The following is a 27,726-nucleotide window of genomic DNA, read 5'->3' as shown; positions in this document are numbered from 1 at the left end:
CAAGGTTGTTTTTTGTTAGCGCTCGTTGGTCTACCATGGAACTCCAGGTGTGGAAGACACTGACGATGAGGTCGTTGCGTTGCCGCTGCTTGAAAGATTGAAGTCGTGCCTCCAGTTCCTCAATGCTTGCCTCTTCCTGGCGTAGTTTGCTACTAGCAACGCTAGCTGAAGGCGCAAGACGAGGTGCCGAGGCGGAATGAGCGAGGCTCTTGCGATTTGAGGCTTGCGAGTTGTGGAAGATCCTCGAGGCTGACACTGCGGGGAGCACCCAGAAACAGATCCGGTGTGGGAAGCTTTGGTGGACTCAACCGCAATTCCGGTATTGGGGAACTCGGGAGACTGGGCGAGGCTGGAGGTGTCCCGAAGGAGCTCTTCGGCGGTCAGGAAAAGTGCGGTTGTTGGGAGTTGGTCCCTCTCAGGGAGTGTTGGTAGAAGAGCTTCTGCCAGAGTGAAGATCTCATACACCAGGGCGATGTCTGTAAGAAAGAAGGTGAACAGATTGCTCTTCGAGAAAGGGAGGACGGCGGGGAGACGGAAGTGGTAACAGCAAACCTATCTTGATCAGAATGTTCGAATGCCTCTTCGGGAGTGCATATAGGATGCGCTTCCAGCTCTGTAGGAGGATACATTCCCAAAACAAGATTCGGATAGAGGCGATGGTAGACTCCACGGTTGAGAAGATAACCAACTAAGCGATCCCCAGCAGTTGCAGTGAGAGAGAAAGGTCTGTGAGGAAGCCGTTGGAATGGTCAAGTACCTGAGCCTTGGAAGGATTGAATGCAAGTGGGGATCAAGGTTGAAGAACAGCTGTGAACGGATTGAGTTTTGATGATCTGTGCAGAAGATGGGAGAGAGGAGATGTGGAAGAACAGGAAAGGAGGGCAAAATTCAAGGCAGACTGGGGCACAGTGGATTACCTATATAGACGCAGCAGCGGTCTCCCAAGTCCAGTGCTCACCTGGGATGAAACGGAATGTGGTACGACAAGTTCTCGGTTGCTTCCTTCGTCAACTTGAGATGCGAAACGAGTTAACTCGATGTGAGGAAAGACAGAGGGGACGGAAAGCCATGGAAAGGAAAAAGATGAACTCAGGTTGGGAAAGGATGCACGAGCTTCGACGAAGGAAAGATATAATTGATAGCCTGGGAAAGAGTCAACTCGAGGCAGGGAAAGACCAAATGATAATGCTCCTTGTCGGCCGGAAACCAGCAAGGTGCTCTCTTCTAGGTACTCAGCGCTTGGTCAACAATGAACATTATTAATTGAGCAGCTAATCCTTGATCATTTCCGTCAATGCTTCAACAAAGCTTCATCATACGCTCAGAATCGCCCTCGTTGGTTTTGACGATATTCAGCTGGACAGGTATTCTCGGGATGAAGGTACGGTCCATGACCCAGAGAGATTCCGAGAACATCTTCCGTTTGTCCGTCCAGGATGGAGGCGGGATACACGTACTGCCAAAGATAGGCGCACTAGAAAGTAAGAGCATCTTTCAATCTCTCGTGTCTGACAAACCTGGAACCTGAAATTGCTTGCCTGACTTCCGTATCACATGCAATGGGAAGCTGGACCTTGGTGCATTCATGAGGTGTGGGTTGATATCAAGACAGAGAGATGCAGCAGCAGCCTTGATGATCTAGACTCTGCCGAGGTCGGACACACCTTGGCTTGCTTCAATATGCTCTTCCCCAACTTCACGATCGGTTCCAGAAGCGAATCGTCAACATCTTGCCGCGTCTGTGAGGGTATCATATCCAACGAATCTCAAAACCTGGAACGCAACACCCATCAATCTCAGCGTAGCAAATAAACCCCCATCAACCATGCTATCATGTGATGTTGCCCTCCATTTCATTCTGCCAACAACCAAGCATGCTTCTCAATCGCGCCCTCCATGTGACATCGATGTCCTCCAAGGATCAACTGGGCAACTCAGTGTACCTCGCCAGACCACTCCACCAAATCCGACTCCTGATAACGGTAGAAGCACGGGTTGAGGTAGTCGGAAGCACACCACGAGGGGATCTTGACCAGAGGCTCGGACAAGTCCCTCTCACAGTCGTCTTTGATGGCATCCCAGACGTGTATCTCGCCGTTTGGAGCCATGTGAACGAGCTCTGCGCGCCGTGGGCTGGGCATCTTCTTCACGAGCTTTTGCATTGCCTTGCGAATGACATCCAGGTCCAGCTTCCGCGAGCGGGGCCAGGTGTAGCATTGGCGTGCGACGTTGAGCTTGGGGTTGTACTCTGACGCACGGCCGAGGAACACGTTGATGGTGAGGTGGGACACAGTGACAGGCAGGGGCTTGCCATTGCTGTCCTCAGGTGGAGAGAAAGCGACGACGCATAGACAGCGCGTGCGGAGACGCAGGGTTTGGAAGCGCGAGAGAAGGGACCGGATGTGGGAGCAGAAGTGGAGGGGATTGTCCCTGTCATGCCAGTCGCGGATGTTGGAGCCGCGAAGATCCAAGTCCAATGATTTGATGTGAGCCATGTGATCGAAAGGCGGGAGGGTGCAGAGGAACAGGTAGTCGGGCTGCACGGGGTCGGCATGCCAGCTGCGGTTGGACCAGTTGGCCGTGAACCGGACGGCTGTGAGGTCGGGGAGGTCGTCGACGATCAATTTGTGGACAGCTACGGCGATGCTCTGCTCCGTCTTCCACCAGTTCCGGTCAGTCGTGCTGTAGACAGGGAGCTTGTTGCGTTGGCCCGGAGGCAGGGAATTGCTGGCATTGTTGGGGTCCCTGCCACTGGTCTCTCCTCCCAGGTCGTTCGGCGAGGTCTCCCTCTCCCCGTTGATGACAATATTGAGGCAACGGAGGAACCGGCGCAGGTTGGCAAGGGCCTTGTCAAGCACAGGCCCCTCAAGACGCACGAAATGGGTGCAAACGCGCGGAGTGAACACAATGCGGCTGTAGAGGATAGACACAGCCAGGCTATACCACCGCTTGGAGACGGTCAGACGGCGTATGTCTTCTTGGAAGAAGGATCCTGGCAGTTGCTGGAGGATCATGAGGAGAATCTCAGAGGGGAGGGGAGGAAGAATGCTGGAGGCCGGCACGACATAAGGCGAGTCTGGTAGGCTCGAGGACTCCATGGTGTCCTAATGGGAGCTTGGAGACACGAAAAGATGGGTTGAAGGAATTGGGAGAATTTAAGGGTCAAAGGAAGCCGTGCTTGCACGAGGCGAGGCCCATTGAGGTTCTTGCGACGTTAGCATCTGAGAACTATGCACAATCAACTTTTCCAAAGAATATATGAAGTAGGGAACGTCGGCTCTCCTCGCGATTTGAATCCAGGCTTAGCCAAGAACTTCACAGTATTCGATCTAGAAGTCTCTATCAAGTCTTCGAGTAAGGCGTTCAGGGACCCGGCGATGCAAAAACGAACGCCATGCGGGATGCGCCATGCATGCACTTCCACTCAGCTAGGTCTGGGCACGACCAATAGCTGGCACAGCAGAGATTTCCAGCTGTGGTAGAGAGGAGAGAGACCATCCTCAGCCGCATCACGCGGCAGCCTCAGCAACATCCAGCTGCCCAGCGTCAGGCACTCTGGAGAAGTTGGAAGCATTGAAGAGGTCAAACCTGGAACTTTGAAGGGCCAAGGCTTCGTTAATCCAGGCCGACCAGAACCCGAACCCAAACCCAAACCCTGAATTAATCAGCCCCACCACCGGGCTGGTGGGGATGGATTCCATCCCTGCAACTCCAACCAAGCAGTTGGGTCCAGTTGCTCATCCTCACGAGTCCACTTGCCTCTCAACCATGATTGACATGCATCATGAGTGAAGAAGACATGTCCAAGGCTATCAACCCGGCACGGGCATCCGCGCTCTTTGCGCAATTGAAGAGCGTCAATGAAAGGATAGCCGCTGCCGCCAAGGGTCGGGAGGTGAGCATCGTGACCTTGTCGGCCTTCTTTTCCTTTCTCCCCCCATCTGAAGACGAATCAGTCATGAGCTACGGATAGTTCTAACTCACCGTTAGGTCCGCCTCGTGGCCGTCTCCAAGCTGCACCCTGCCAACGACATCTTGGCCCTGCACACGTCACCTGCCCGCCATTCCCACTTTGGAGAGAACTATGCACAGGAACTTCTCCAGAAAGCCGAGTTGCTGCCCAACACGATCCAGTGGCACTACATTGGCACGTTGCAGTCAGGTACGCCGCGTGGATGCTCCAGTCGGAATCCAGTCGGAATCGGGACCTGCTTCTAACCCACCCACCACAGGCCGCTGCAAGGCTCTCGCCCGGATCCCCAATCTCTGGTGCGTCTCGAGCGTCGACTCTCTGGCCAAAGCCCAGCTCCTCGACAAGGCTCGCGGTGAGAAGATCAAGGCCGACCCCACCATCTCGAAGCTCAATGTGCATGTGCAGGTCAACACTTCGGGTGAGGAGAACAAGTCCGGCTGCACACCGGGCGATGAGGTAGTGTCGTTGTGCCGTGCCATTGTCAAAGACTGCCCTAACCTTCACCTATTGGGGCTCATGACCATCGGCGCCATTGCCCGGAGTGTGGCAACGACGGTCGAGGGCGGCAATGAGGACTTCCGTGTCCTTGTTGAGCAGAGGGACTTGGTAGCCAAGGACTTGGGGATCGATGCGAATGAGCTGGAGTTGAGCATGGGCATGAGCGAGGACTTTGAGGGTGCCATTGCCATGGGTAGCAGCGAGGTCCGCATTGGAAGCACCATCTTTGGACAGAGACCTCCAAAGTCGGAGGCAAAGGTGGTTGTGTGACCTCGAGGAGAGCAGAGAGAATCTATCTTGTGGCAGCATTGTCAGCTTGAAATACAACAATGAAATAAAATGCAAACAAACAATTCGCAGACAAGCCGTCTGGGCTCGACTGGTTTCACATGCGCAAATTGTGTCAGAAAATCGGAGAAGAAAAATTCTACAAGGTCAAGAATTACTTAGTAGTTCAAGTCCTCGGTCCGCCAGATATAACTTTACACGTTTCCCAGCAGGTTTGCACCACTCCCGGCCGGCACTTGTCCATTGCACGTCAAAAGCTGGCCGTTCGGTGGAGAGGATGACAAACGGGAGCTCCCGAACTCCGTGCTCCCTTGCTGCGTGATCGCCGGTCGAATGAGGGGCAGCTAAGGACTGTGGGCCCACACCCCGCGCCCCACATCCAATGGACCCTGTCACGGCGCCTACCGTTGCTCTGGGAACGGGCCAAATCAACAACAGAAGTGGGCTGCGACACAGGCAATTGGCCCAGACGGCGCCAGCGCAGAACCCAACCAAAAGCCTTCACCGTTCAAATGCCCGGTGCTCGCCCGGGGCTCTGACTTTTGTTGTTTTCCCCTCATCATCAGTCTTAACACGACTTGATTATACCCTGCGGCGCATTTTCCGGCGTTGCCTTGAGGACGCAACCTCGAGCTTATTCTTGTTTGTTGTTTTGCGCCGGCTGCAGTCTTTTGTTGTTTCTGGCTTGAGAGTCTGGAACTCGGAAGACAAAGCACGACGATTTGCATTGCCTTTGTTTGACGACGACGACGTACGAATATTGACGACGACCACGATACCCACAACAATCTACGAAGCATCGCATTCCAGCGAGCATCTCATTCCTCCCTCTCCCTACCCCACCCAACCATCCGTGACCTAAGAACATCACACAAAATCAACACAATGCCTCCTGTTGAGAGGGACGCTCCACGTGAGCTGCCACCTTTGAAACACCAACATTCCGCGTCGACCGATCATGGCCGCGCTTTGGTCCCAATGTAAGCATTTTGACCCTGTTCCTCGAGCGTTAGATTCGCCTCGCATACAACCATGTTGTTGCGTCCATGTCACTTCTTTGGCGATCGCTAATTCGAAATAGGTGGGACAGCTCTGATCCCGAGCGTGCTCCTCCTCCGCTTCCTATGGCTCCTCAGTCCCCGAATCTCTCACGGGCGGGCACCTCGCCCCTCATTCAGAGCGCCCATGCCGCTATTGCCGAGAAGGCGCGTGAGAATTCGGCGTCTCTGGTGCCCCATCTGACGAAGCCAAAGCGGGCCGATGGCTCGCCTGAGAGGAATACGCCTTCTCCCAGCAACCTGAGGCCGACATCACACCGTCGCATGCAGTCTCTTCAGCCTGGCACGGTCAAGGACTTGAGCCTGATGCTCGAGGCCAAGGCCGGGGGCGAATCTCACCAGAACGTCCCGCGGTCCCCCGAGAAGACCGATCGGCCAGTGACGCCACAGCGGAGGGAGACGAGGGATCCTTTCTTGGAGTCCAAGGATGACAGGCAGGAACGGCCATCCGGCGGCACTCCAACACCAGGTCCTAGTCTGACCCCTATCATCCGTCCGATTGCGCGGCGTTCTCATCAGAATATCCTCGGCGAGAATGCGCCACCTCCGTCGGCAACCATGCTCGCCCTGCAGAACATGAGCACACAGAGCTCCAGCAACACGAGCTCCAATAACACCAGCGCCAGCAACCCTGCTCCCGCACCCCCGCCAGCCCCGAAGGAGCCCAGCGTGCCGCTCGCTAACATCACCAATGGCTCCTCGGCTCTCTTTAAGTCTCCCAACTCTCTCGAGGCTCTGTCCAACCAGATCTTGACTCTGACGGACATCGCCACCACACTCCAGAAGGAGATGGCGGCGCTCAGCCGGCGGAGCAGGGATAACGCGACGGATCTTTTGAGCCTCAAAGAGGCTACCAACGCCCGCGATGAGGATATTCGCAAGAGCCTGCGCGAGCTCATCTCGGACGTCAAGGGCCGCAGCGCTACAAGGGACCCTTACGGAGGGCCTCTTCTGATTGAAGGCCGCAACCACCACCCATCTTCCCCGACCCAGTCGACCAAGTCAGCTTCGCGGCCTTTCTCGCTGCCACGCATCCCCTCCCCGAACAGCTTCTTCGATCGCGAATCGTTGCTTAGCACTCCATCACTCGTCTCAGACACGGCGCCGCCGGCGTCCAACTCTCCCGCCACTATGGCTCTTCTGGAGAAGATCATCCGCGAGATGGGCACCAAGGAAGGCCAGGAGAATCTGCTCAACCGCCTCACTGAGCTCGCTGACAAGCTGTCTGGCATGGCCACCGCCGGCAAGCTCGAAGAGCTCCTCCAGGTCGTCAAGTCCGCCCAGCAACAAGCCCTGATCCCTGTTGCCGCTGGAGGTAGAGGCGGTGGCGGTGATGGAGGCACAAGAGACCGGGGTTGGAGTCTTGGGGATGACGACGATGACAACCGGTCTCGTCGCAGCGCTTTCGACTACCTCAACGCCACAACCCCAGGTTCTCAGTCCTCGCGCTTGCCTCCCAGGCAGGACGGTCAGTCCCGGGCCGGTAGTGTCACAGGTGATGCGCTCCATGACGAGATTCTCAAGGCCATCAAGAGCGTCAAGGACAGCGTCACTCAGGGCGGTGGTCTCACGGCAGAGACCAAGGCCCTTGTTCGCGAGCTGCGCGGAGAGGTACTCGGCATGGGTCGGGAAATTGGCCGTCGCCTTGATGAGGTGGCCGGGAAGAGTGCCAGCGATGGCGCACCTGAAGAGGCTACCAAGGCCGAGATGATGAAGGTCATCGAGGAGGGTTTGGCTCAGATGAGCTCACAGATGACCAACATGCTCCGTGAGCACCGTCGCCCCTCGGCCAGTACCGGAGCAACGGGAGACTCGTCGATCGACTACACCGAGATTTACAACACGGTGCGCGCCGCCCTCAAGGACACGCAGGCCGGCAAGCCCCGGGGCCAGGAGCTCCGTCGCGAGGACGTCATGCAAGCCGTCAAAGATGCCTGGGAGAAGTACAAGCCCGAGATCGAGATTCAGCAAATCGGCCTCGAGCGTGATGAGGTCCTCGCCTGCTTGCAGGAGGGTCTCCGTGCTTACGCTCCGCGCAACGACCGTCCTCCCGGTGCCACTCGCGATGAGGTTCATCAAGTCGTCGCTGAGGCTCTGAAGCACTACGTCCCGCCAAAGGTCGAGATTCCGCCGCCGCTGTCGCGCGACGAGATCCTCGAGGCTGTCCGCGAGTGTCTTGAGGAGTTCGAATTCCCCGTCGCTCCGGGCATGACTCCCGAGCTCACCCGTGATGATATGCTTCAGGCTGTTAAGGAAGGCCTGCAGCAGTTCGACCCCCCGCGCCCGGCCGCCGAACTCACCAAGGGTGATGTGCTCGATGCTGTCAACGAGAGCCTGAAGGGCTTTGACTTCTCAGCTGTTTACTCCAACGCTCTCGTGCCCCAGAGCGTGACCAAGGGCGATGTCACTGACGCTGTCAAGTCCGGCCTCAAGGCGCTCGACATCTCCGCTGATGTTATGGACGCTGTCAAGGAGGGTCTTGATGCTGCTGATGTGCCGAGCAATGTGGTCCGCGCCGTCATGCAGGGCATCCAGTCGTTCGACTTTGCTGGTGCCTGTGCCGCGGGCATCCCCCGTCCTGATCTCTCTCGGGTCGATGTGTCGGACGCTGTCAAGGAGGGCATCGAGTCACTGGACATCAACAGCAAGATCACGGCTGCTGTCAAAGAGGCCCTGAAGGACGTCGACTTCTCCTCGGCTTACTCCAAGGCTCTTGTTCCGGCCGGCGAGGTGCCTCGCTCCGACCCGTCGACTGACGATGTCGCCGACGCCGTTAAGAAGGGTCTGAAATCTGCGGATCTGGCCAGCGACATTGCGGAAGCTGTCAAGAAGGCATTGTCGGAGTTTGACTTCTCGAGCTTGACGGCCAACTTGACGGGCAAGTCCGAGCTGTCCCGTCTGGATGTGATTGATGGTGTCAAGGAGAGCCTCGATGCCCTTGATCTCTCGGACGATGTGGCCAAGGCCGTTAAGAGCACCCTTGAGACGTTCGACTGGGCCAGCCTGCCCCGGTCCGATTTGTCTCGCGGTGATGTCATCGATGCTGTCAAGGAGGGCCTCGGCTCTCTTGACCTGTCGGCGGACAAGGTCGGCGAGGCCGTCAAGAAGGAACTTGAGGCCTTCGACTTCTCGGCAATCCAGTCCAAGGCGGTTGTTCCTCAGCAAGAGGGCAACAACGAGGAAATCGTCCAGCGCCTGCTCGAGATCAAGGAACTTCTCCAGAACGAGATCAAGGCCGCCACCGTCGAGACCAAGGAGACACTCGCTGCCCGGGCTCTCGATACGGACAAGATTCTCGATGCCACGCGCGAAGGATTCGAGAAGTTGCGCACTGACATCGAGAGTTATGCGGAGAAGGCCAAGGCTGGGTCTGACTCAGAGCAGGTCTCGGATCAGCTCCTGCTCACCCTCGACAGCTTCCGCGAGGAGCTGGCCAACCTCATCACCAAGTCGTCCGACGACTCCAAGAAGATGCTCCGCGAGGAGATCGACTCTATGCGCGACGCCGTCAACTCGTCGCTTGTTCCCGTCGTTCCTCACGGTGGCAATAACGCCGGCCACAGGGAGGTCCTTGAGGCTCTTCACGAGGGCATTAATGCTCTCCGCAAGGACATTGGTGCTCGGCCGATTGCCGGCATGACGGAGATCCTGGATGCCCTGCAGGAGGGCTTCAACGATATCCAGGCCAGCGTCAAGAATCTCCGCGACAAGCCTGCCGACTTGACCGCCAACGACGAGATCCTTGACGCGCTCAAGGAGGGCATCGACAGCGTGCGCGCTGACATTGCGGCGCTCCGTGAAGAAACCAAGACCACCGAGCGCGCTGCCGTGACTACCGCCAACGACGCCACTAGGGCTCTGCCCTCGACTGAGTCCAGTCTGAAGACCGATGATGTTAAGAACCTGGAGACGCTAATTACCCAGCTGAGTGCCAAGGTGGAAGTTCTCCAGTCGACTCCCAAGCCTGACGTCTCGCCCATCGCCAAGACCGATCTTTCGGAGATGGAGCAGATCCTCAAGGACGTCGCCGCATCTGTTGCCGATATGCCAACCAAGGAGCCCCTCGAGTCGCTTGAGGCTAGCATCCGCAAGATCCAGGAGACGGTGGAGGCGCTGGCTGCCAGGCCGCCGCGTGAGCTGACGGACCCTGCTTCCCGGGAGGATGTTGAGGCCATCGAAACCATCCTGCGCAACACCAAGGCGCGGCTCGACGACTTCATGGATGGCGAGCAGATGGTCCGCAAGGACCATATCGATAACATCGAGGCCATGATCCTTGAGGCCCGGGAGAGCGTCACCGGTCTTGCTTCCCGCTTCGACGGCATCTCGCGCAAGGAGCACATCGACGCCCTGGAGAAGCTCATCCAGGAGACCCGCGAGAGCCTGGGTGGTTTGGCGATCCAGGTCGAGTCACTCTCCGGCAAGGAGGACGTGCTCAAGGTCGAGGCGGTTGTCAACTCTGTGGTGGCTGCCTTTGACGAGATGAAGGAGCGCCACGAGAAGGCTCTCGAGGACCCGGAGAAGATCACCAAGAGCGACGTTGAGACCGTCGCAGCCGTCTGCATGGACACCAAGTCCCTGGTTGAGCAGATTCAGAAGGTTGACCTGCTGGCCCTGCCGTCCAAGGAGGATGTGGAGGGCCTCGAGAACCGCCTGAACGATATCAAGGACCGGCTTGATGCGTATGCCGATGCCAACGCCAAGGCTTTCGAGGACCGTCAGGCCGAGACGGTTGGTGTTGGCGTGTCCGTCACGGAGGTCAAGACCATTCTTGAGCAGCTGCAGACAGTCATGCGCTCCAAGCTCGAGGATGGTGCCCGCGGTATCGACTCAATCCACAACATCCTCGATACCCTCACCGCCAGCGTGCGCAAGAGCGAGAATCTCTCCGACGATGTCAAGGAAATGATTGACACGATCAAGCTCGAGTTTGAGGACTCCAAGACGGCCATGGTCGGCGTCAAGCTCGAGCTCGACGAGAAGCTGCAGAGCACGATCGACACGGTGCTCGGCATGCTCGACGAGCGCGTTGGCGAGCTGACGACCAAGCATGAGGAGTTGCAGCTTCTGCTCAACGACCGCGCCACCAAAAGCGAAGCTCGCGACACCGAGATTGAGGCTGCCGTCAATGGCACCAAGACCATCGCCGAGGAGCTCAAGACGCTGGTTGACACTCTGGGCAGCGCCGTCACCGACTCGATGGAGAAGATGGAGGTGGCGTCCAAGACGGTGTTTGAGCGCGTCGAAGACCTGGTGACCAAGGCCGACGAGAACCACACCGAGGCTAAGGCCGAGCACCAGCTCACGCGCGACCAGATCCAGGAGGCGATCGGCAAGGTCGATGGCATTCAGGGCCAGGTTTCCGAGTATCAGCCCAAGATCCTCGAAACCGTCCAGGAGCTCATGGTCTCGCTGGCTGATCAGTATGAGACTCTCAAGGCGTCGACCGCAGCCATCCAGGAGCGCGTCGAGAACCCCATCCTGCCTGAGAAGTACGACGACAGCGCTGTCATTGAGCGCCTTGATGCGCTGGTCGGCCACACGGAGATCGCAGACAAGGCGTTCGAGCAACTGGGGACTCTCAACGAGGTCCACGAGAAGGTCAAGTCTGTGGCGGCCGAGCTGTCGGCCTTCCTTGCGGCCCAGACTCAGCGCATTGCTGATGAGCACGAGGAACGCGAGAAGCAGCTTCAGGAGATGACCATTTCCCTGGAACGCCGCCGCGAGGAGAAGGAGCAAGTCGAGCAGCTCATTGCCACTCTTCGCGAGGAGGAACTTCGTCTGCGCGAGGCGATCACGGAGACTTTGCCCAAGGAACAGGCCATGATCACCGAGCAGTTCCTCTCCAACTTGATGGCCGAGGAGACGCGGCTCAAGGAGTCCAATGCCAAGCTGCTTGAGGAGCAGGCTCAGCTCAAGGAGACGTTCCTGGCTACCCTTAAGGAGGAACAAGCCCGCCTTCTCGAGACCAATGTCGCGTTGAAGGAGGAGCAGGACCAGCTCAAGGGGCAGTTCCTCGCCAGCCTCAAGGAGGAGCAGGCGCGCATGTTGGAGGCCACGGTTGCTCTCAAGGAGGAACAAGACAAGCTCAAGGAGACGTTCCTGACCAACCTCCGCGAGGAGGAGGCTCGGCTCAAGGAGATGAACGATGCCCTGCGCGCCGAGCAGCAGCTTCTCAAGGATACCTTCCTCTCCAGCTTGCGCGAGGAGGAGGAGCTCCTCAAGGAGGTCAACGCCTCTCTCCGCAAGGAACAGCAGGAGCTCCGCGAGACCTTCGCTGCCAGCCTCAAGGAGGAACAGGAGCGCCTGCGCGCCGCCAACGACGCCCTCCGCCAGGAGCAGGAGAAGATCAAGGAGTCGCTCAAGGAAGACCAGGAGCGCTTCAAGGTCGAGCTGCTCGCCAACCTCATGGAGGAAGAAGCTCGCCTCAAGGAGTCCAACGCCGCCCTGCGCGCCGAGCAGGAGCAGATGCGGGCCGATTTCCTTGCCGCGCTCAAGGACGAGGAGGCCCGTCTGCGCGACTCCCTCAACGCCCTCCACGCCGAGCAGGACAGCCTTCAGCGCCAGAAGAACCGCCTCACCGCCGACCTGTCGGCCCTCGACACCGCCCTGCGCATCCGCCGCGAGGAGCTCGACGACATGGAGGCCCGCGCCGAAGGCCTCGAGCGCCGCATCCTCGAGGGCGTCATGGACCACTCGCGCGTGCTGCTCATGGCGAAGACGAACCGTGCTACTGCCTCGTCTGCGATGAACCGCAAGCGCGTGTCGTCGGCGCAAAAGGCCTCTTCTGCTGCTGCAACCCCGGAGTCGTCGGAGAAGTCCCGCAGCGCCATCGCCATGGCCATGAACGCGCGCAGCAAAGGCGGCTCCTCCTCCCCGTCGGCTTCCTCGACCTCGCGTCGCATCTTCTCCCTCACCCAGATCACCAACAACGTGCCCGTCGGCGGCATGAAGCGCAGCCAAAGCGTTAGGACGCCGGGCGGCGCCGGGCTCAGCGGCTCTCGCAGCGCACGCAAGACTAGCTGGGGCGCGTCGGGCGGGAGCAAGGGGTACGGTGACCTCGGCGGCAGCGCTGCTGACGTCGCGGAGGACAAGGAGAACCTGAACGTGGACGTGGATCTGGAGTTCCACGAGGGTGAGGAGGGTGAGTACGTCACCTCTTCCTCCTCCCAGAAGGTGGACATCACCGTCACGGACGCCGATCGGGAGAACGAGACGGCGCGGGGGCTCACCCCGCCGGCGGAGGAGCGCAGCGGAGACGAGCTGGATGACGACGACAAGTTCAGCGACCTCGGAGATCACCGCGAGGACGGCGCACGCAGCCTCCGCCGGTCGAGCCACGGTACGACGGTGATCACGCCCGCGGAGGAGCAACAGAACGGGGACGACGACGACGACGACGACGAGGAAGATGATAGCTGGACGGATCAGGAGCAGGACCGGGCCGGCGGAGATGATGTCGACGATGCGGCGAGCGATTGGACCGAGGAGGTCAATCTCCGGGAGGAGAGGGATGAGCGGGAGAACGAGGTGAGGGGGGAGAGCACCACCACTACTGCTGGTGCTGTGCCTGTTGCGGCGGCAAGCTGAACGGGTAAGGGGGAATGGCGGTGTTGAGTTACTATCACGGATGATGGATGATTATTATTACGCTGGATAGTGGAGGGATGGAGGGCTTTCCTTTGTTTTATTTCCTTTGTCGTATGTACGAATCATGATGAGTGTTGTTTTCGAGTAGCAGTTATGGTGGTTTCCTTGCTTGGATTGGCAATGGATGGGTATGGGATGGATGGTTGTCAGTTGGGATGGCACAGTCGATGTTGTTCTGGGTGGATGAAGGATAGTTTTTTTGTACGGATATTAGCTCGCTTCGATAATAAACATGATCAGTCACCTGTACCCTTCTTCTTTTTTCTTCTCCCCAGTGAACCCATTTCCTACATTGAGTCGTGAATGTGACACATTGAACAACGTACACTAAACTACAAGATACATATGGCATCATGCTACTCCGTCAGAGGTTACCTATGCGAGATGAGGAGGCGGTCCGATCTTCTCCTTGCCATCCATCCATGGCCTCAGAACCTCAGGGATGGTGACCGTCTTGTCAGCCTCATTCCAGCCGTTCTCCAGGATGGCAGCCAACACGCGAGGGACGGCCAAGGCTGTGCCGTTGACGGTCCACGGGTAGACGAGCTTGCCACTGTCGGTCAACTTGAGGCGCGTTGCCAGACGGCGCGCCTGGTAGTCGGTGCAGATGCTGGCGCTCGTGACCTCGCCCCAGCCGTCGTTGCGCTCGCGGCGCGAGGGGAAATAGGCCTCGATGTCGACCTTGCGCCAGGCCGAGGCTCCCAGGTCCGCCGTGGGCATCTCGAGCACACGGCAGTGCAGGCCCAGCGAGCCGAGGATGTCGGTTTGGAGGTCGAGCATCTCGTCAAAGATCTCCTGGGTGGCAGCGGCGTCTGGAGGGGTCCAGGCGAATAGCTCGACCTTGGTGAATTCGTGGACCCGGTACAGACCCTTGGTGTTGGACCCGCGAGCGCCGGCTTCGGCGCGGTAGCACCTGGACGAGGCGACGCGGCGAATGGGGAGCTCGGTCTCGTTAATGATGGAATCAGCCTTCATGGAGGCGAGCGGGATCTCGGCGGTGCCGGCGAGACACCACTCGGGTTTGTTGCGCGCGACGTCGGCAGCGGCCTGGGAGATGGTGTAAATCTGGGTCTCGCCGTTGTGGTCGCGCGGTTGGAAGCCGCAGGCGCTGGCGATGTGAGAGTAGACCATGCTCGGCGGGCTGACCTGCAGCCAGCCAGAGCGCGCGGCCGCGGTAAGGGCGAAGTTGATGAGGGCCTGTTCGAGCTGGGCGCCCTCGCCGATCAGGTAGTACCATCCCCAGCCTGAGGTGGTGCCGGCGGCGGCGAAGTCGAGGATGCCAAGCTCGGCGCCGACGTGGACGTGGGAACGCCAGACGCGGTCCGAGGCGGCCGGGTTGGGCTCTGGGTGGTCGTTGATGTAACTGAGGAGGCGGGGTTCGTCTCCTCGCGGGGTGGCATCACTGGTCAGGTTGGGGATGGCCAGTGCAAGGCGATGCATCTCGGCCGAGAGTTCCGTTTCGGCGTCCTCAATGGCGGCGAGTTCAACCTTGACCTTGCGAGCCTCCTCCAGCAGCTCGTCTCGGGAGAGTTCACGCAGTTTGGCAACTTCAGGGTTGCCATTGTCGTTGGTGGCATCAGGATTTGTGATGAGACGACGGAACAGGTTACCGCGTTCGCGAAGACTGCGGCCCTCGTCTCGCTTGGCCCTCCATCGGGCGAAAAGGTCACTTATTCGTTCTGGGTATGCTGCTGCGGCATGGTAGTTGCGGTCACGACAGTTCTGAGCATAGAGCTCGGCGTTCTGCCGGATATGCTTGAGGTCGAGGACTGCTTTTGGGGCAGTGGTTGGGACGCGGACGGTGTTGGGCTGCTGGTGTTCATCCGATATCACGGGCTTTTGATCTTGGCCTTGGTCCTGGTCTTGGGAACGAAAAGATGTGGTATGGAATAAGGAGGACGGGGGTGGGCATGGTGAGGAGCGTGATGTTGGTGAATTGAGTTGATGGCGGGGTGATCGTGAGAAAAGAAAAGTTGGACGTTGAGCCAAGCTCCGGAGACATGGCAAGCAGTAAAAAGGCCTGCCGGCCCTGTATACCGGCGGCCTCATCCCCGCGATTGGGACTCTATGGACTCAATATAATCAACCAGAAACGGGCAAACTCAACAGGACATTGAGAGATGAGGACTGTCACTGCGACAAGATGAAAGCTCTCAATGGCATGAGGTCAAGATGGTGGGGCTCAACGCGGTGCCAAGGCCAAGATTTCCCGGGAGCTATGACCACCAAGTATGTCTTGGCAGAGGACAGGGCCATACTTAAGGGAGCACAGGGGATTTCTGCGGAAACAACAAAAAGAAAATCACTGATCCTCAGGAGCATGGAGGTTGAGCAGAGGACAAGCCAGTGGGTCATGAGAAACCCAATATCTGGCAATCCCCCTCTCAGCTTTCTACCAGGTCGGTCGTGGTTGTGAAGACTTTCCGGACGGTAAGCTCTTGTCACAATTTCTGTCGCATCAGGCCTTCTTGCTCGGGAGCATACGAATTATTCGCAGACCAGGTCTCAGCCTCATCATTTCCATCTGTCTGCCGGACCTCGCGATCCACAAGAGTATAACAATACTCACATTTCCTGCTGTATGTTGATGCCTGATCGTGGCGATGTCTAGTTTCTCGTATCTCACCCATAGTATCTGGCATATAAGTGCCGTGGCTGGATGGGCTAGCTAGCAGGGCCAGCTCTCGCGGCCTGGAGGATCGCGAGGCTCTCCGACATTCTTCCTGCCCCGCTTCTCTCACCCCGTTGCCAGCTGAACTAGAGAGTCATACGCATGCTCTTCTGAGAGTGACGTTCCTGTTCTCCTCTAACAGGGGAGGGCAGGGCTTTGGCCTGGCATGGTGATCACCTCCTGGCGTTGAGGGCATCAGGAGAGGCATATAAGAGGAGGCGTAGCTTTCACGCCAAGTTCTTGTGCTTCGTCAGTCAGGCCCTTTGTCAATCGCCTCTCTGTGAAACAGAACTCTGCGAGCAAGATACCTCGACCGCTTGATCCACGGCATTCGACGGGACAACCCACATCATGAAAGCCTACGCCGATCTCCGCCAGGGACTCATCTCCAGCAACATCGAGGATAGACCTGGCAGACAAGAGCGGATACTATGGGGATGGTGACTGGAGGTGGTCTCGATGATAGCCGCGGTTGGCGCTATGGTCATCATCGTGTGCATACTTGTGCGCTACAACAATCAACCCATAGACAACTGGCGCGCCGACTTCGGCCTCAGCCTCCCAGCCACGCTTGCCATCCTGTCCACCTTCATGAGAGGCGCCACCACAGGCGCCGTCGGAACGTGCATTAGCCAGTTTAAATGGCTGCACTACCAAAAGGGGCTTCGGAAGTTGCAAGATATGGATAACATCGATGAGGCGAGTCGAGGGCCAGTGGGTTCGGCATGACTCTTGTTCACATGAATGCCATCCCTAGTGACCTGGAAAGCCATTTTCACCATGATTTCCCAAGGTTACGGTACTGTGATCCAGCAGATAGTCGAGCTGGTTCCTCGGGATGTCTTTATCGACGACCCCACGGCCATCCTCGGCCTGAACCATTTCTATACCGGCTCTTCTCGTGTGTGGCCGACAGACAGGTGGAATAACACCATAGGTAGGTACAGAGTACATGTCTCTAAGTGGTGTAGAGGACCCGCTCTCTAACGTCCTTTGGTAGCGGTCACGGCCGATGCGAATATGCAGGGTGCTATATACAGAGGCTTGTTCAACCTTCCACCAACCCCCGTCTCTAACTGCACCCCCAAGTGCGAATGGCCCGGTACTTACGTTTCGCTTGCCTTCACAGCCAAATGCTCCGACGTCACAGTCGAGACCTTGGACATGCGCTTTCCAGATGGTCTGAACGATACGGGTGTTGCTATAAACCTAGTCAGCCTGACGACTCCCGGGGGCGTCTTCGTGGATGCGAGAGAGATGTACCTGTCCTATTATGGCGCCGTTGTCGTTGAAAGCATCATTCTCTGGAATACGACTAGCCTAAGCCTTGGAGAAGTCAAGCTGCTCGAACCCACCATTGCCCGCATGGCGGTGGTTCGCTGGAACCAGGACTGGTTGGCCAAGGAGAACTGGGACAACTACGACCCATATGAGGATATTGATGTTGTTGAGTGCGAAATCGCGCTTGCGGCAGAGCGTTATACAAACGTTTCCTTCTCAGACGGCAAGTTACATGTCGAGAACCAGGATCTCATACCCCTCCAGCCGGGTCATCTCGTCTACGAACGTACCGAGAAGTATGTCTACGGGCTTGACTTTATCCAAGATGGGTTGCCACAACTGGGCGCGCGAGTGCCAGACGTTATTGCGATCCAGAAATTTTTGACATCCCGCCGATTTGCTTGTGATGTCAACGACGGAGTCGAGAATGGGAGCAACAAAAACCAGCTGCATGGCATTGGTATGGCCTTCGCCTAGACAGATATCATCAAGACAGTCCATTCGATGGTCGACAGTATGACCGACTACCTGCGCTCCAACTTTTCGGATCCCGCCGCCGTCACCGGACGAAGTGCCAGAACCGTCATTTTCATCAACGTCAACTGGTGGTACCTGATCTTCCCTGGCGCCGGTACTTTGATCGCATTTGATTTCGTCATCGGCACCATCTACCAGAATTCCAGAGGCAGTCATGTTCTTCCTCCATGGAAGAACAAAGTGACGCCTGCTCTCACGTCCCAGCTTCGCTTCACGGAAGATGAACGGCGCGACGGCAGCAGCACGGGTCACATATTCATGGGATTCCGCAGTGTCCATGGACTCGAGGAGTACGCCAAGCGCGTCAAGGCTCAGCTCGAACCGCCGCAGAGCCAGCCTAGCACTGATGCGAGTGGATCTGACTTCTTGGAATGACAGCAATGAGGGTGGGAGAGGGAACAGTCCACCCGGCAACAGGCATTCCGGCTCTTCCAAGCAAGGCGGAATTACCAGTGGCCGCCACCACGTCGACCAACATAGGTTACAAAGATGCCAGGGAGGATATCCTCCCCTTGCTGGCTGGCAGAACCTCTCCCACTTCCTGGTGTATCATCTGCATACTTGGATGTAGCAAAATATACATTTGTCATTGACTTCCACAGGACGTCCCAAGGTTAAGGGTGTTGTTTGTTTCCCGTTCTTTATCCATTACGGCCCATTTACAAAGACCACCTGATGTGATGAACTAAAGAACTACGAGTAATCAGTATGTTCATCCGAAGATGAGAACGGTGTAAGGTACGGAGGAATATTACCAGGAGGTATAAAAAAGATCGACAAGATTGTACCGAGGAAGACAAAAGAAACGTAAGCCCGCCATAAAGCAGGGACGGAGAGACAACCTATAGAAAGAAGAGATCAAATCGGCGGCGAGTGTGGTATAGAGAAGAGGACACAATGGCAACAGGACTTGGCCAACGGCAGCTTTTCTCTGATCCCGTTTGTCAACCCGGATCTAGCGACAGATGAGAGGTTTTGCGGTGTACATACATACATGGCTGTCCGCCATACTGCATGACTTACCGTGTCGTCCAGATACAGAGCACGGAGTACTCCGGATGCACCTCACATACTACCGAATGTGCCCCAAGCAGATGGAACCTCGCCCACACCACCTCTTCAGTGGACAAGAAATTGGACACGTACACATACATACACCGGAATTATCGACAGGGGAAGTGCAGCTTCTATAGCCCTATGCTGAGGCCTCGTGCTTCTCTTGCTTCCGCTCGCTCGTGACAGGTCAAGACGTCATCCGACCTTGTGGGTGGTTGTTGCAGGAAACCAATCGCCGGCCAAGGCCCACCTCACATGCTTCAGGCCTAACCGTTTTCGGCTTAGCGCATCCCCTTTGCCAGCGACCAACAATCGAGCGGCCGACGACGGGCAAGTTGCGCCCCGTGTCACAAGCACAAGACAAGGACGCCATCTAAAATTGCGCCCTGCATTCACAGGTGCTCTCCCGGGACATGTTTGCCGCTTACACAGGAGCATCACAATTGCTTACGCCTCTTTTCCTTTTGGCATCGCTTCTCTAAACCATCGCCGCATCAAGCCAACAGGCGCCCACGCCATGAACGGCCATTTCGCGGCAGTCGGCGACGGGCCGGCTTCGAAGAAATACGAGCACGGCATCCAGATCATCGACGAAGACAAAGCCTTTACGTTGGTGTTCCCCCCTGACTGCGTCTTCCAGACTGCCTTTCGACCATTTTTCAGGAGCCCGCTCAGCTAACACATTACCGCCAATGCCTCCAGAAAGAATCTCAATGACTATCTCACCGAAAGCCACGTTGCCGAAGCCGGCTTCAACTACCACCTGATCTCCGTCTTCGGCTCCCAGTCCACCGGCAAGTCCACCTTGCTCAACCACCTCTTCAAGACCGACTTCGATGTCATGTCCGAGACTGCCCGCCGCCAGACAACAAAGGGAATATGGATGGCCAAGAACAAACGCGAAGGCGACGGCACCAAGATGGCCGACAACATCCTGGTGATGGACGTCGAGGGTACAGATGGACGTGAGCGTGGTGAGGACCAGGACTTCGAGCGCAAGAGCGCCCTATTCGCCCTGGCAACCAGCGAGGTCTTGATTGTCAACATCTGGGAGCATCAGGTTGGTTTGTATCAGGGAGCCAACATGGGCCTGCTCAAGACCGTTTTCGAGGTCAACTTGCAGCTGTTCCTGAAGGACAGACAGTAAGACTTTGCCACTTGGAGCCGAACTGTCTGCGCCGATACTAACGCCCCGCCAGATCCCAGACGAGGTCTCTTCTCTTCTTTGTCATCCGCGATCACATCGGCAACACACCCCTGGCCAACCTGCGCGACACCCTTATCCAGGACCTGACCCGCATCTGGTCCACCATCGCCAAGCCCAGCGGTCTTGAGAATTCCAAGATTGAAGACTATTTCGACTTTGCTTTCGCCGCCCTTCCGCACAAGATCCTCCAGCCGGACAGGTTCCTGGAAGAGGTTGACAAGCTCAGCAAGCGGTTTACAGCTGGCCATCGCACCTCCAAGGACCAGGAGTTTGAGGGTGGAGTCTTCTTGCCCGAGTACCACAGGCGCATTCCCGCCGATGGCCTCTCCGTTTACGCCGAGGGCATCTGGGACCAGATCGTCAACAACAAGGACCTCGACTTGCCAACTCAACAGGAACTCCTCGCGCAGTTCCGCTGCGACGAGATCTCGCGCGAAGTGCTCGTGGGCTTCGACTTAGTCATTACCCCCCTTGAAGAGCAGCAGGCCGAGGCTACCCGCATGGGCAAGCTGATTGTGCTCCCCGACCTCGGCGCCACCGGCTCAGGCGCCCGAGAGAAGTGCGTCAAGACTTTCGAGACCCAGGCCAGCCGCTACCACAAGGGTGTGTACACGGTTAAGCGTGGTGAGCTCGAGACCAAGATCGATGCCCGCCTCAAGGCGCTGTACCAAACGCAGCTGTCCGCGGCGCACAAGACGGGTGTCGCTTCCTTCAGCGAAGCAGTAACCAATGCTGTCAAGGCGGGCCAGAAGGCGGGTGGCACGTACGAATTTGCCGACATTGTCGACAAGCAGAAGAAGAAGTCGCTCGAGGTGTTCAAGAAGGAGGCGCAGAGTCTGCTGATTCCTGGTGTCGCGTGGACCAACTTCAAGCCGCAGTATCGTCTTTTCGAGAAGGAGCTCGACGAAGTCAGTGCGCGCCTGCGCAAGGAAGAGATGCGTCGTCTGGCTATCCGCGTTGAGCGCTGGGTCAAATCCCGCCTGGGCGATGCTGTCGGTATCGAATTTAACAAGCTGGGCTCTGGTAGGGCGGGGTCCGGCGCTCCTGAGACCGGGGACAAGCCCGCGTCGGAGAAAGACCTTTGGGATCGAGTATGGAGCGTGTTTGTCGGCATCGTGCGCGAGGCTGAGACGCGCTTCTCGGATCGGGCAAAGAGCTTTGAAGCGAGTCCCGAGGAGGTCGAGGTCGGTCTCTGGCGGTTGCGGCGCAAGAGCTGGGTGGCGCTCCGCGAGAAGATCGAGGAAGAGATGATGGAGAGCAACATCCTGATGAAGCTGCGCGAGAACTTTGAAGACAAATTCCGCTATGACGACGAGGGCGTGCCGCGTATCTGGCGGCCAACTGACGACATTGAGGGCGTCTACACGCGCGCTCGCGAGTCCACACTGAGCCTGATTCCGCTGCTATCCAAGTTCCGGCTCTCCGAGACCCACGCTCCGCCCGACCTTCCAGGCTTCATAGGGACGCAGCCTCCAGGCGTGGAGCCTGAAGACGAGGAGGACCTCGTGCCTATTGGTGGCGTCGACGAGGAGGAGGGCAAGAGTCTTGAGGAGGAAGTGACGGTCCTCGGCGAGAGCAAGCGGCAGGACCTGGTGGTCCGGTTCAAGAAGATGGCCGATGGCGTGTACGTCGAGGCCAAGCGGGGCGCCATTGGCGGTATTACCCAGGTGCCGCTGTACTTTTACGTGGTGCTTCTTCTGTTGGGATGGAACGAGATTCTCATGGGTAAGTGTGATTCCTCAGTAGAAAGGTGCGTACCCAATGGCTAACGTGGACGTTCAGTTCTCCGAAACCCTATCCTCTTCATGCTCCTTCTTATCATGGGCGGCGCCACCTATGTCGCCTACACTCTCAACCTGCTTGGTCCCATGATGCAGATGGCCAACGCGGCGTCGAACCAGGCCGTTGAGATCGGCAAGGAGAAGCTGCGTGAGTTTTTGGAGAACAATCAGACGGTGAGGCAGGCGATTGCCATGCCTGCTAAGCAACAGCATGGCAACGGTATCAACTTGGACCGGTTGGACAGCAAGGGCAAGAAGGTGTCACACGACGAGGACAGTGATGATTTCTAGACATGTATGACTGGGACTGGCGTGTAATGAGTTGGTGTACGGGGTTTGTTTCTTCTTTTTCACGGCTGTGTTATTCTGTAGTCCTCACGGAGTGAAAAGCGCCAGTCAAGCTGTCGCTAGAAGTTAGGATAGGTAGTTATGATAAACAGTAGACTTTATGTTCCTAGAGCCATTCTTCCCGATGTCCACTTCATGATGTCCCAAACGCCAGTGATGACCCCGAAAAGAAACTCTCGTAACTTTATCCAACCTGACAAATACAAAACATCTATCAAAATGCCTCCAGCCCCGCTGGCGTGCCAAACCAGGCCCCAAGCTCGTCAGTTTGCACCTCCTGGCTCTTGGCGGTGGTGAAAAAGTCGGTCACCCGATGTGTATCCGGATCCTCTTCAACAGGCCAGTCGACCTTAACGCCGCCTCCCTTAGCTGGGGGACCTTCCAGCATGTCTTTGGCGGTGCCCCAGCTCATTCTGCATTCAGGACCCCATCCGAAAACGGGGTGCATATTGCTCCTGAGCCAGGAGACGCATCTGCCGTCGGAAGGGTAGCCCGACCCCCAAGCCATGTTTTCCTCTTCTTGCATCTGCTCTTGCCCCTCGTTTTGCTCATCGCTTTGCGCCGCGCGCCCCCTCGCCCTCCATAGCACCTCAAGAGCCGCATCTCTGGTGACCTTTGCGCACACACTTGCCGCGCTCACACACGGGTACAAGCTATCCGCCTTCTTGGCGACCGTCACCTTTTGCACTGTGGGGAAAACCCGCTCCAATTTCGCCTGGTAGGCCGCCGGAGGGCCGACGGTGTCGACATAAATCTCCTGCACGTTCACACCACGCGCAATGACCCCCTCAATCAACGCTATGGTCGCGTCCATGGCCTGCGCATTGAGGTTGTATGCCGTGGTGGCGCGCGAGCGGAGCATGCCGGCGCTGATGTCGCGCGCCGAAAGGGCGGTGATGGCCCACCCGCACGAGTCGTGCAGGTCGCTGCCGGGCGTGCAGAGGGTCTGCATCAGGGAGGAGCGCACGGCGGGAGTGAGGACTTTGCTGTCGTCGAAGTGGTGGGTGGTGCGGAGTAAGGGGTCGGAGAGCGGGAGGGGGAGGTAGAACACGCCGTAGACCATAGGGCCTAGGACGGGGCCGCGGCCGGCTTCGTCGACGCCGAGGACGCATGGGGGGCCCGTGGATGAGCCGTCGGCCGGGAGGAGGGAGGATGGTACGGGAGAGAAGTGGGTGTAGGAATCGCCGGCCAGGAGGGAGGACTCGTGGATGGAGGGAGGGATGAAGGTAGTAGAGGTTGACTCGAGGGTCATTTCCTCGTCGGGTTGTTGAGTGTCGTCCATGGCTTGTGACATTGTGCCGAAGGAGGAGGAATAACGAACGGTATGGAGATATAACGGAATCAGACCAAGTGTTCTGTTTAAATGAAGCCTCAATGGACTGAGAACGGTCTTGCCCAATGTCTCCTAGCTGTTTAATGGCCGTAAGATGTTAAAGATGGAAGAACCGGTTCTTGAAGACAAAAAGACCACAGCAAGGCCTCAACCAGAGATGTTGGAGGGGCCGAGCTCCTGGATCGCCCCGACGCGTGCCCGAAACCGAGACGCGTCGTGAATGCAGCCAATCATGCCCCCACATTGGTCGCAAAAGTGGGGCCTGCCTTTTGCAACAGCCAAATCCGCAAAGAAGCGACGCAACATCCAAGACACAACGCGACTTTCTCGGTCCCGTTCACCGTGTGAAGCCCTACGCCCTGGGAGCGTAAACAACCCACTCTTTGTCCCAAACCCCCCTTTGTCCCAACTCCCGTCCTCCGCTCACGCCGCATCCCAGTGATACCCCGCGGCAAGATCGGCCCTGCATTTTTGGCCTCTTTTGTTCATAGTGGTGCCTTCCGTCGCATTCCGGTCGCGATCTCTCCGTCCCAGCAGCAACACCACCATCAGCCATGGCGCCCCGACCGTCGATGGTGCGTCGAAGTATCGCGCCCCATGGAGAGCACATTTACCAGTTCGGCGTTGTGGGGAGGAAAACTGGCGTCACCGTCCCCGACTCGGGCGTGCGCGACGAGCATGGCATGGAGCCTCTCGACAACCTCTTTTCGTCCCCGTCAAAATCCGACCATGATCAAGAGGAGGAAGTTTCGGTTGAGTCCAATAGCGGCGATGAGGCTATGGATATCACAGCAAGTATGGCGCCCAACGTTTTGCGCAACCAGATATGATGCGACTAGTGCTGACCTTGACCAGCTTCGGGGTTCGGTCCCCAGACGCTGATTAATGGCCACCCGTCTAGGTTCCCGGTGCCATCTGCGCAGAATGCCAAGTCGCCTTCCAAGTCTCTCCTTAACTCGCCCGCTCAACGAAATCGTCTCATTCGGAACCCCTCGTCGCCTGCGCGTGGCTCCGTCGTTAGAGACGACGATTTGCCGCGATCCCAGCCGACAATAAGCCAAAACACCACCAAGCGCAAGCTCGATTTTGGGAGCGTCGCGAACGGCGGTCCTCACTCCCTCTCTCAACCTGCGCGGACGGACCACTATGGCACGGCTAAGGGCCTCGGCGGTGGCAACCGCTTGCCCTCATGGCAGGAGGATGAAGAGGCGAACGGGGTGGATAGCGAGGATGATTATGCAGCTGTCGACGAGGAGGTTAATAACTTCATTGATGAATCCATGGCCATGCTGCAAGACGACGGCGCCGACGAACCCCAACAAGGGGCAGAAGACGAGGAGCCACCTGCACCTGCTGCGACAAAACGGCCCGGTCGACCGCCTAAGCAAAGTTCTGCGCTAGCAAAGTCTGCTGCTACCAAATCGAAGCCTACCAAAGCTGCCCCTGAGCCGGAGGAGGAGGAGGAGGACGACGACGACGACGACGAGGACGAGGACGAGGACGAGGAACCGGCACCTCAAACACAAAAAGCCGGCCCAGGTAGACGGGGGCGACCGCCGAAGGCCGCAGCACCAGCGCCGCAACAACCCGCGCCTCGCGCATCCAAGAAACGACGGTCTCTCGACGAAGAGGAGGCTTCTGCTGCCAAGGAGCCGGCATCCGCGCCCCAATCCAAACGTCAGCGCACGGAAAATGAAAAGCCGGTTCCCAAGAAGCCAAGCGCAGCAAGCAGAAGGGCTGCTGAGCCCGATGCTGGCCCAGCAGCGCCAAAAGCACGCGGGCGCAAAGCCAGAGAAGCTGTTGACCCAGACGTGTCGCAGGTGGCAGTGGCGCCGCGTCCGCCGTTGCCTAAGTCGCGCGGCCTCCTCATCAACCGCCGCGAGGTGCCTGGCGACTCGGGCATGCTCCGCACCCGCTCCGGCCGTACCTCATTCCGCCCGCTCGCCTTCTGGCGCAACGAGCGCGTCGAGTTCGAAAAGGATGAGGCCGAGGATATTCTTGCCGGTCGCAAACACAGGGGCCGGTTCGTCCTGCCGAGCGTCAAAGAGGTGGTGCGCGTCGAGGAGCCTGAGCCTGAACCCAAGTACAAGTCGCGCAGAGGTGGTGCCAGCAAGAAACGCGGGAAGTCAAGAAGGAGGAGCAGCGGGTATGAAGAAGACGACGACGACGATGGGCCTGTTGAAGCCTGGGAACTCGACCCCGGCACCGTTACGGGCGAGGTTGTGGTCTGGCAACCCGAGTACGAGTATGCGCCTCCGGCGCCCAACGACCTCGTCAGCGTCATGGATAAGCAGTTGGCCATCAGTGGTGCTGCTATCAAGACTACGGAGGTGGTTGGCGGGGAGTTCCGCTACGCAAAGGTCTTCAGCGAAGGCTTCATCGGCGCGGGTGTTGTTGATCTACCACCCGGAGCCGTTAAGCGCCTCAAGAACTCACGCAAGGTCTTCATGATCTTTTTCGTGCACGTCGGCCGTGTGTTGGTGACCGTTCAGGAGACGAGTTTCCGCATTGGCAAGGGCGGCATTTTCATTGTACCACGGTGTAAGTTTGACGTCTTCCTTGTTCAGCGGACGACTCTTTTTGCTAACATATCAACTAGACAATGAGTACACAATTCAGAACGACTATGACAAGGGCGCTCGAATCTTCTTCGCCCAAGGGCAGGAGGTGGCAGCAGCTCCTCCGCCCCCGGAACCGGCGCCAGCCGAAGGGGAGGATGCCGATGAGGAGGTTGAGGTTAGCGAAGAGGAGGAAGGGAGCGGACAGGAGTAACCGCGGCCACGTTTTGCTCTCGAGCTACTAGCTGTTGTTAACTGGCGTTTTGTTATGATTCCTAAGGGCAATGGGCTTCTAAGGGTGAACATGGCTGTTTGGCGCAGGCTCGAGTGACCTAGTGATCATGGCTGTTGGGAGGAGCGTTTGTGCAATTCATTTCACCGTCGGCTACCATACGCAAGGAACGCTGGCTTGCTGGGACTTGCTGTTACGCAACGCTATCCCGACTCTACCAAAAATCCAATGTTGAGACCAGTGGAACCCAAATATGGCTTCAAGTTTCAGCTCTGGCAAGCAACAAAGTGCAGGAAGCTAGTGGTAAGGACAAAATCGTGAAGAACATCGAGACAAGCCATTACACAGTCAGCGAACATCCACGGCCAACTATACGTGAGATCCTTCCATTATGATCCATCGAAGCTCGACTCAGAGGGCATCCCTGAAGGATCCAACCAGGTAGGATTGCGTCCAACCCGCGGTAACTCCGTGAGGGCATATCCGCGAATGGTTTTTATGAAGGACGGATGGGCTATGGCAGTTCCGGGTCGTAGTACGTAATGCAAGCTTGAGATGCCGGCGATCTCCTCATACTATAGCCATGATCATCCACTCCGCTCGCATAGAAAATGTATCGTGGATCTGACGCGAGCTGGAGGTGGCATGTTGAGATCCAGCTAGACTTTGCCACCAGTTTGTATCCGTCGACCTGGCCCTAGACGTCTTACGAGAGGTTTACCAGCTGAGCATCCACAAGCTCCACGGGCTTGTCACCTACTGAGTCTGGTCGGTAATCTGGCCATCCATTGCGCCGGTGATGTTCCGTGTCGGTGACAGCCGCTGTGGGTGTTTGTGGATCGCGAAGTTGATGCACCCCAACGAAGTGACACTGCAATTTGCCATGCCCGGCTCCACACGCGCGGGAGAGTGTGGGCACAGAGCTGTGCCCCAGGCCAACCAGAAGCCTTCTAACTCTTGCCGACAGGGGTCTTAGGAACTTGAAACAAAGTGGGCGATGGGAGGGAGCCGTTGCCGTTCCAAGGATTTTTCGTTTTCCATGATGCGAACAAGCATTTGCTCCCGCCAAGCCAAGCCTCCCAAATCTGAAGCCGTTTTGCCCCTGAACGCGCGATGGAACCGGGTCCAGGTAACCCAGGGTTTTTTTGGGCTTTCCGGTGCTGGATCTGGCCGCATGGCTCAGGGGTTATGCCGAGTAGGACCTTGCTTAACAGAGGAAAACCACTGGCACCATAACGAGATGGCGCTCAGCAAG

General features: G+C 57.5%; 11 protein-coding genes across 11 annotated transcripts; 7 read left to right on the top strand and 4 right to left on the bottom strand.

Annotated features, from left to right (window-relative positions):
• Positions 1-1,934: 1,934 nt before the first annotated feature.
• On the bottom strand, positions 1,935-3,098 carry VTJ04DRAFT_8471 (uncharacterized protein; the record flags this gene model as incomplete). Its single annotated transcript, XM_069366912.1, has 1 exon — positions 1,935-3,098. One exon carries the CDS (start codon positions 3,096-3,098, stop codon positions 1,935-1,937), a length of 1,164 nt encoding a protein of 387 aa, XP_069215293.1.
• A 686-nt stretch (positions 3,099-3,784) lies between these two features.
• VTJ04DRAFT_8470 (uncharacterized protein) lies at positions 3,785-4,741 on the top strand (the record flags this gene model as incomplete). Its single annotated transcript, XM_069366911.1, has 3 exons — positions 3,785-3,895; positions 3,991-4,162; positions 4,233-4,741. 3 exons carry the CDS (start codon positions 3,785-3,787, stop codon positions 4,739-4,741), a joined length of 792 nt encoding a protein of 263 aa, XP_069215292.1.
• A 400-nt stretch (positions 4,742-5,141) lies between these two features.
• On the top strand, positions 5,142-5,621 carry VTJ04DRAFT_8469 (uncharacterized protein; the record flags this gene model as incomplete). The annotated part of the gene is made up of 2 exons (XM_069366909.1): positions 5,142-5,199; positions 5,326-5,621. 2 exons carry the CDS (start codon positions 5,142-5,144, stop codon positions 5,619-5,621), a joined length of 354 nt encoding a protein of 117 aa, XP_069215291.1.
• Positions 5,622-5,644: 23 nt separating this feature from the next.
• Positions 5,645-13,407, top strand: VTJ04DRAFT_8468 (uncharacterized protein; the record flags this gene model as incomplete). The annotated part of the gene is made up of 2 exons (XM_069366908.1): positions 5,645-5,739; positions 5,841-13,407. The coding sequence occupies 2 exons, from the start codon at positions 5,645-5,647 to the stop codon at positions 13,405-13,407; spliced, it is 7,662 nt and encodes a 2,553-aa protein (XP_069215290.1).
• Positions 13,408-13,464: 57 nt separating this feature from the next.
• On the bottom strand, positions 13,465-13,781 carry VTJ04DRAFT_8467 (uncharacterized protein; the record flags this gene model as incomplete). Its single annotated transcript, XM_069366907.1, has 2 exons — positions 13,465-13,642; positions 13,759-13,781. The coding sequence occupies 2 exons, from the start codon at positions 13,779-13,781 to the stop codon at positions 13,465-13,467; spliced, it is 201 nt and encodes a 66-aa protein (XP_069215289.1).
• A 61-nt stretch (positions 13,782-13,842) lies between these two features.
• Positions 13,843-15,516, bottom strand: VTJ04DRAFT_8466 (uncharacterized protein; the record flags this gene model as incomplete). The annotated part of the gene is made up of 1 exon (XM_069366906.1): positions 13,843-15,516. The coding sequence occupies one exon, from the start codon at positions 15,514-15,516 to the stop codon at positions 13,843-13,845; it is 1,674 nt and encodes a 557-aa protein (XP_069215288.1).
• A 1,102-nt stretch (positions 15,517-16,618) lies between these two features.
• VTJ04DRAFT_8465 (uncharacterized protein) lies at positions 16,619-17,896 on the top strand (the record flags this gene model as incomplete). The annotated part of the gene is made up of 3 exons (XM_069366905.1): positions 16,619-16,852; positions 16,955-17,075; positions 17,139-17,896. The coding sequence occupies 3 exons, from the start codon at positions 16,619-16,621 to the stop codon at positions 17,894-17,896; spliced, it is 1,113 nt and encodes a 370-aa protein (XP_069215287.1).
• Positions 17,897-17,923: 27 nt separating this feature from the next.
• VTJ04DRAFT_8464 (uncharacterized protein) lies at positions 17,924-18,331 on the top strand (the record flags this gene model as incomplete). The annotated part of the gene is made up of 1 exon (XM_069366904.1): positions 17,924-18,331. The coding sequence occupies one exon, from the start codon at positions 17,924-17,926 to the stop codon at positions 18,329-18,331; it is 408 nt and encodes a 135-aa protein (XP_069215286.1).
• Positions 18,332-19,529: 1,198 nt separating this feature from the next.
• On the top strand, positions 19,530-22,291 carry VTJ04DRAFT_8463 (uncharacterized protein; the record flags this gene model as incomplete). The annotated part of the gene is made up of 4 exons (XM_069366903.1): positions 19,530-19,621; positions 19,715-20,155; positions 20,212-21,944; positions 22,002-22,291. The coding sequence occupies 4 exons, from the start codon at positions 19,530-19,532 to the stop codon at positions 22,289-22,291; spliced, it is 2,556 nt and encodes an 851-aa protein (XP_069215285.1).
• Positions 22,292-22,562: 271 nt separating this feature from the next.
• On the bottom strand, positions 22,563-23,630 carry VTJ04DRAFT_8462 (uncharacterized protein; the record flags this gene model as incomplete). The annotated part of the gene is made up of 1 exon (XM_069366902.1): positions 22,563-23,630. One exon carries the CDS (start codon positions 23,628-23,630, stop codon positions 22,563-22,565), a length of 1,068 nt encoding a protein of 355 aa, XP_069215284.1.
• A 605-nt stretch (positions 23,631-24,235) lies between these two features.
• VTJ04DRAFT_8461 (uncharacterized protein) lies at positions 24,236-26,453 on the top strand (the record flags this gene model as incomplete). The annotated part of the gene is made up of 3 exons (XM_069366901.1): positions 24,236-24,476; positions 24,537-26,222; positions 26,281-26,453. The coding sequence occupies 3 exons, from the start codon at positions 24,236-24,238 to the stop codon at positions 26,451-26,453; spliced, it is 2,100 nt and encodes a 699-aa protein (XP_069215283.1).
• Between the last annotated feature and the right edge of the window lie 1,273 nt (positions 26,454-27,726).

Source organism: Mycothermus thermophilus (assembly GCF_041956435.1).
Source record: "Mycothermus thermophilus strain CBS 625.91 unplaced genomic scaffold VTJ04scaffold_6, whole genome shotgun sequence".
NCBI classification, from domain to species: Eukaryota; Fungi; Ascomycota; class Sordariomycetes; order Sordariales; family Chaetomiaceae; genus Mycothermus; species Mycothermus thermophilus.
The sequence above is the reverse complement of the archived record's forward strand: the minus strand, read 5'-3'. Positions and strand labels throughout refer to the sequence as shown.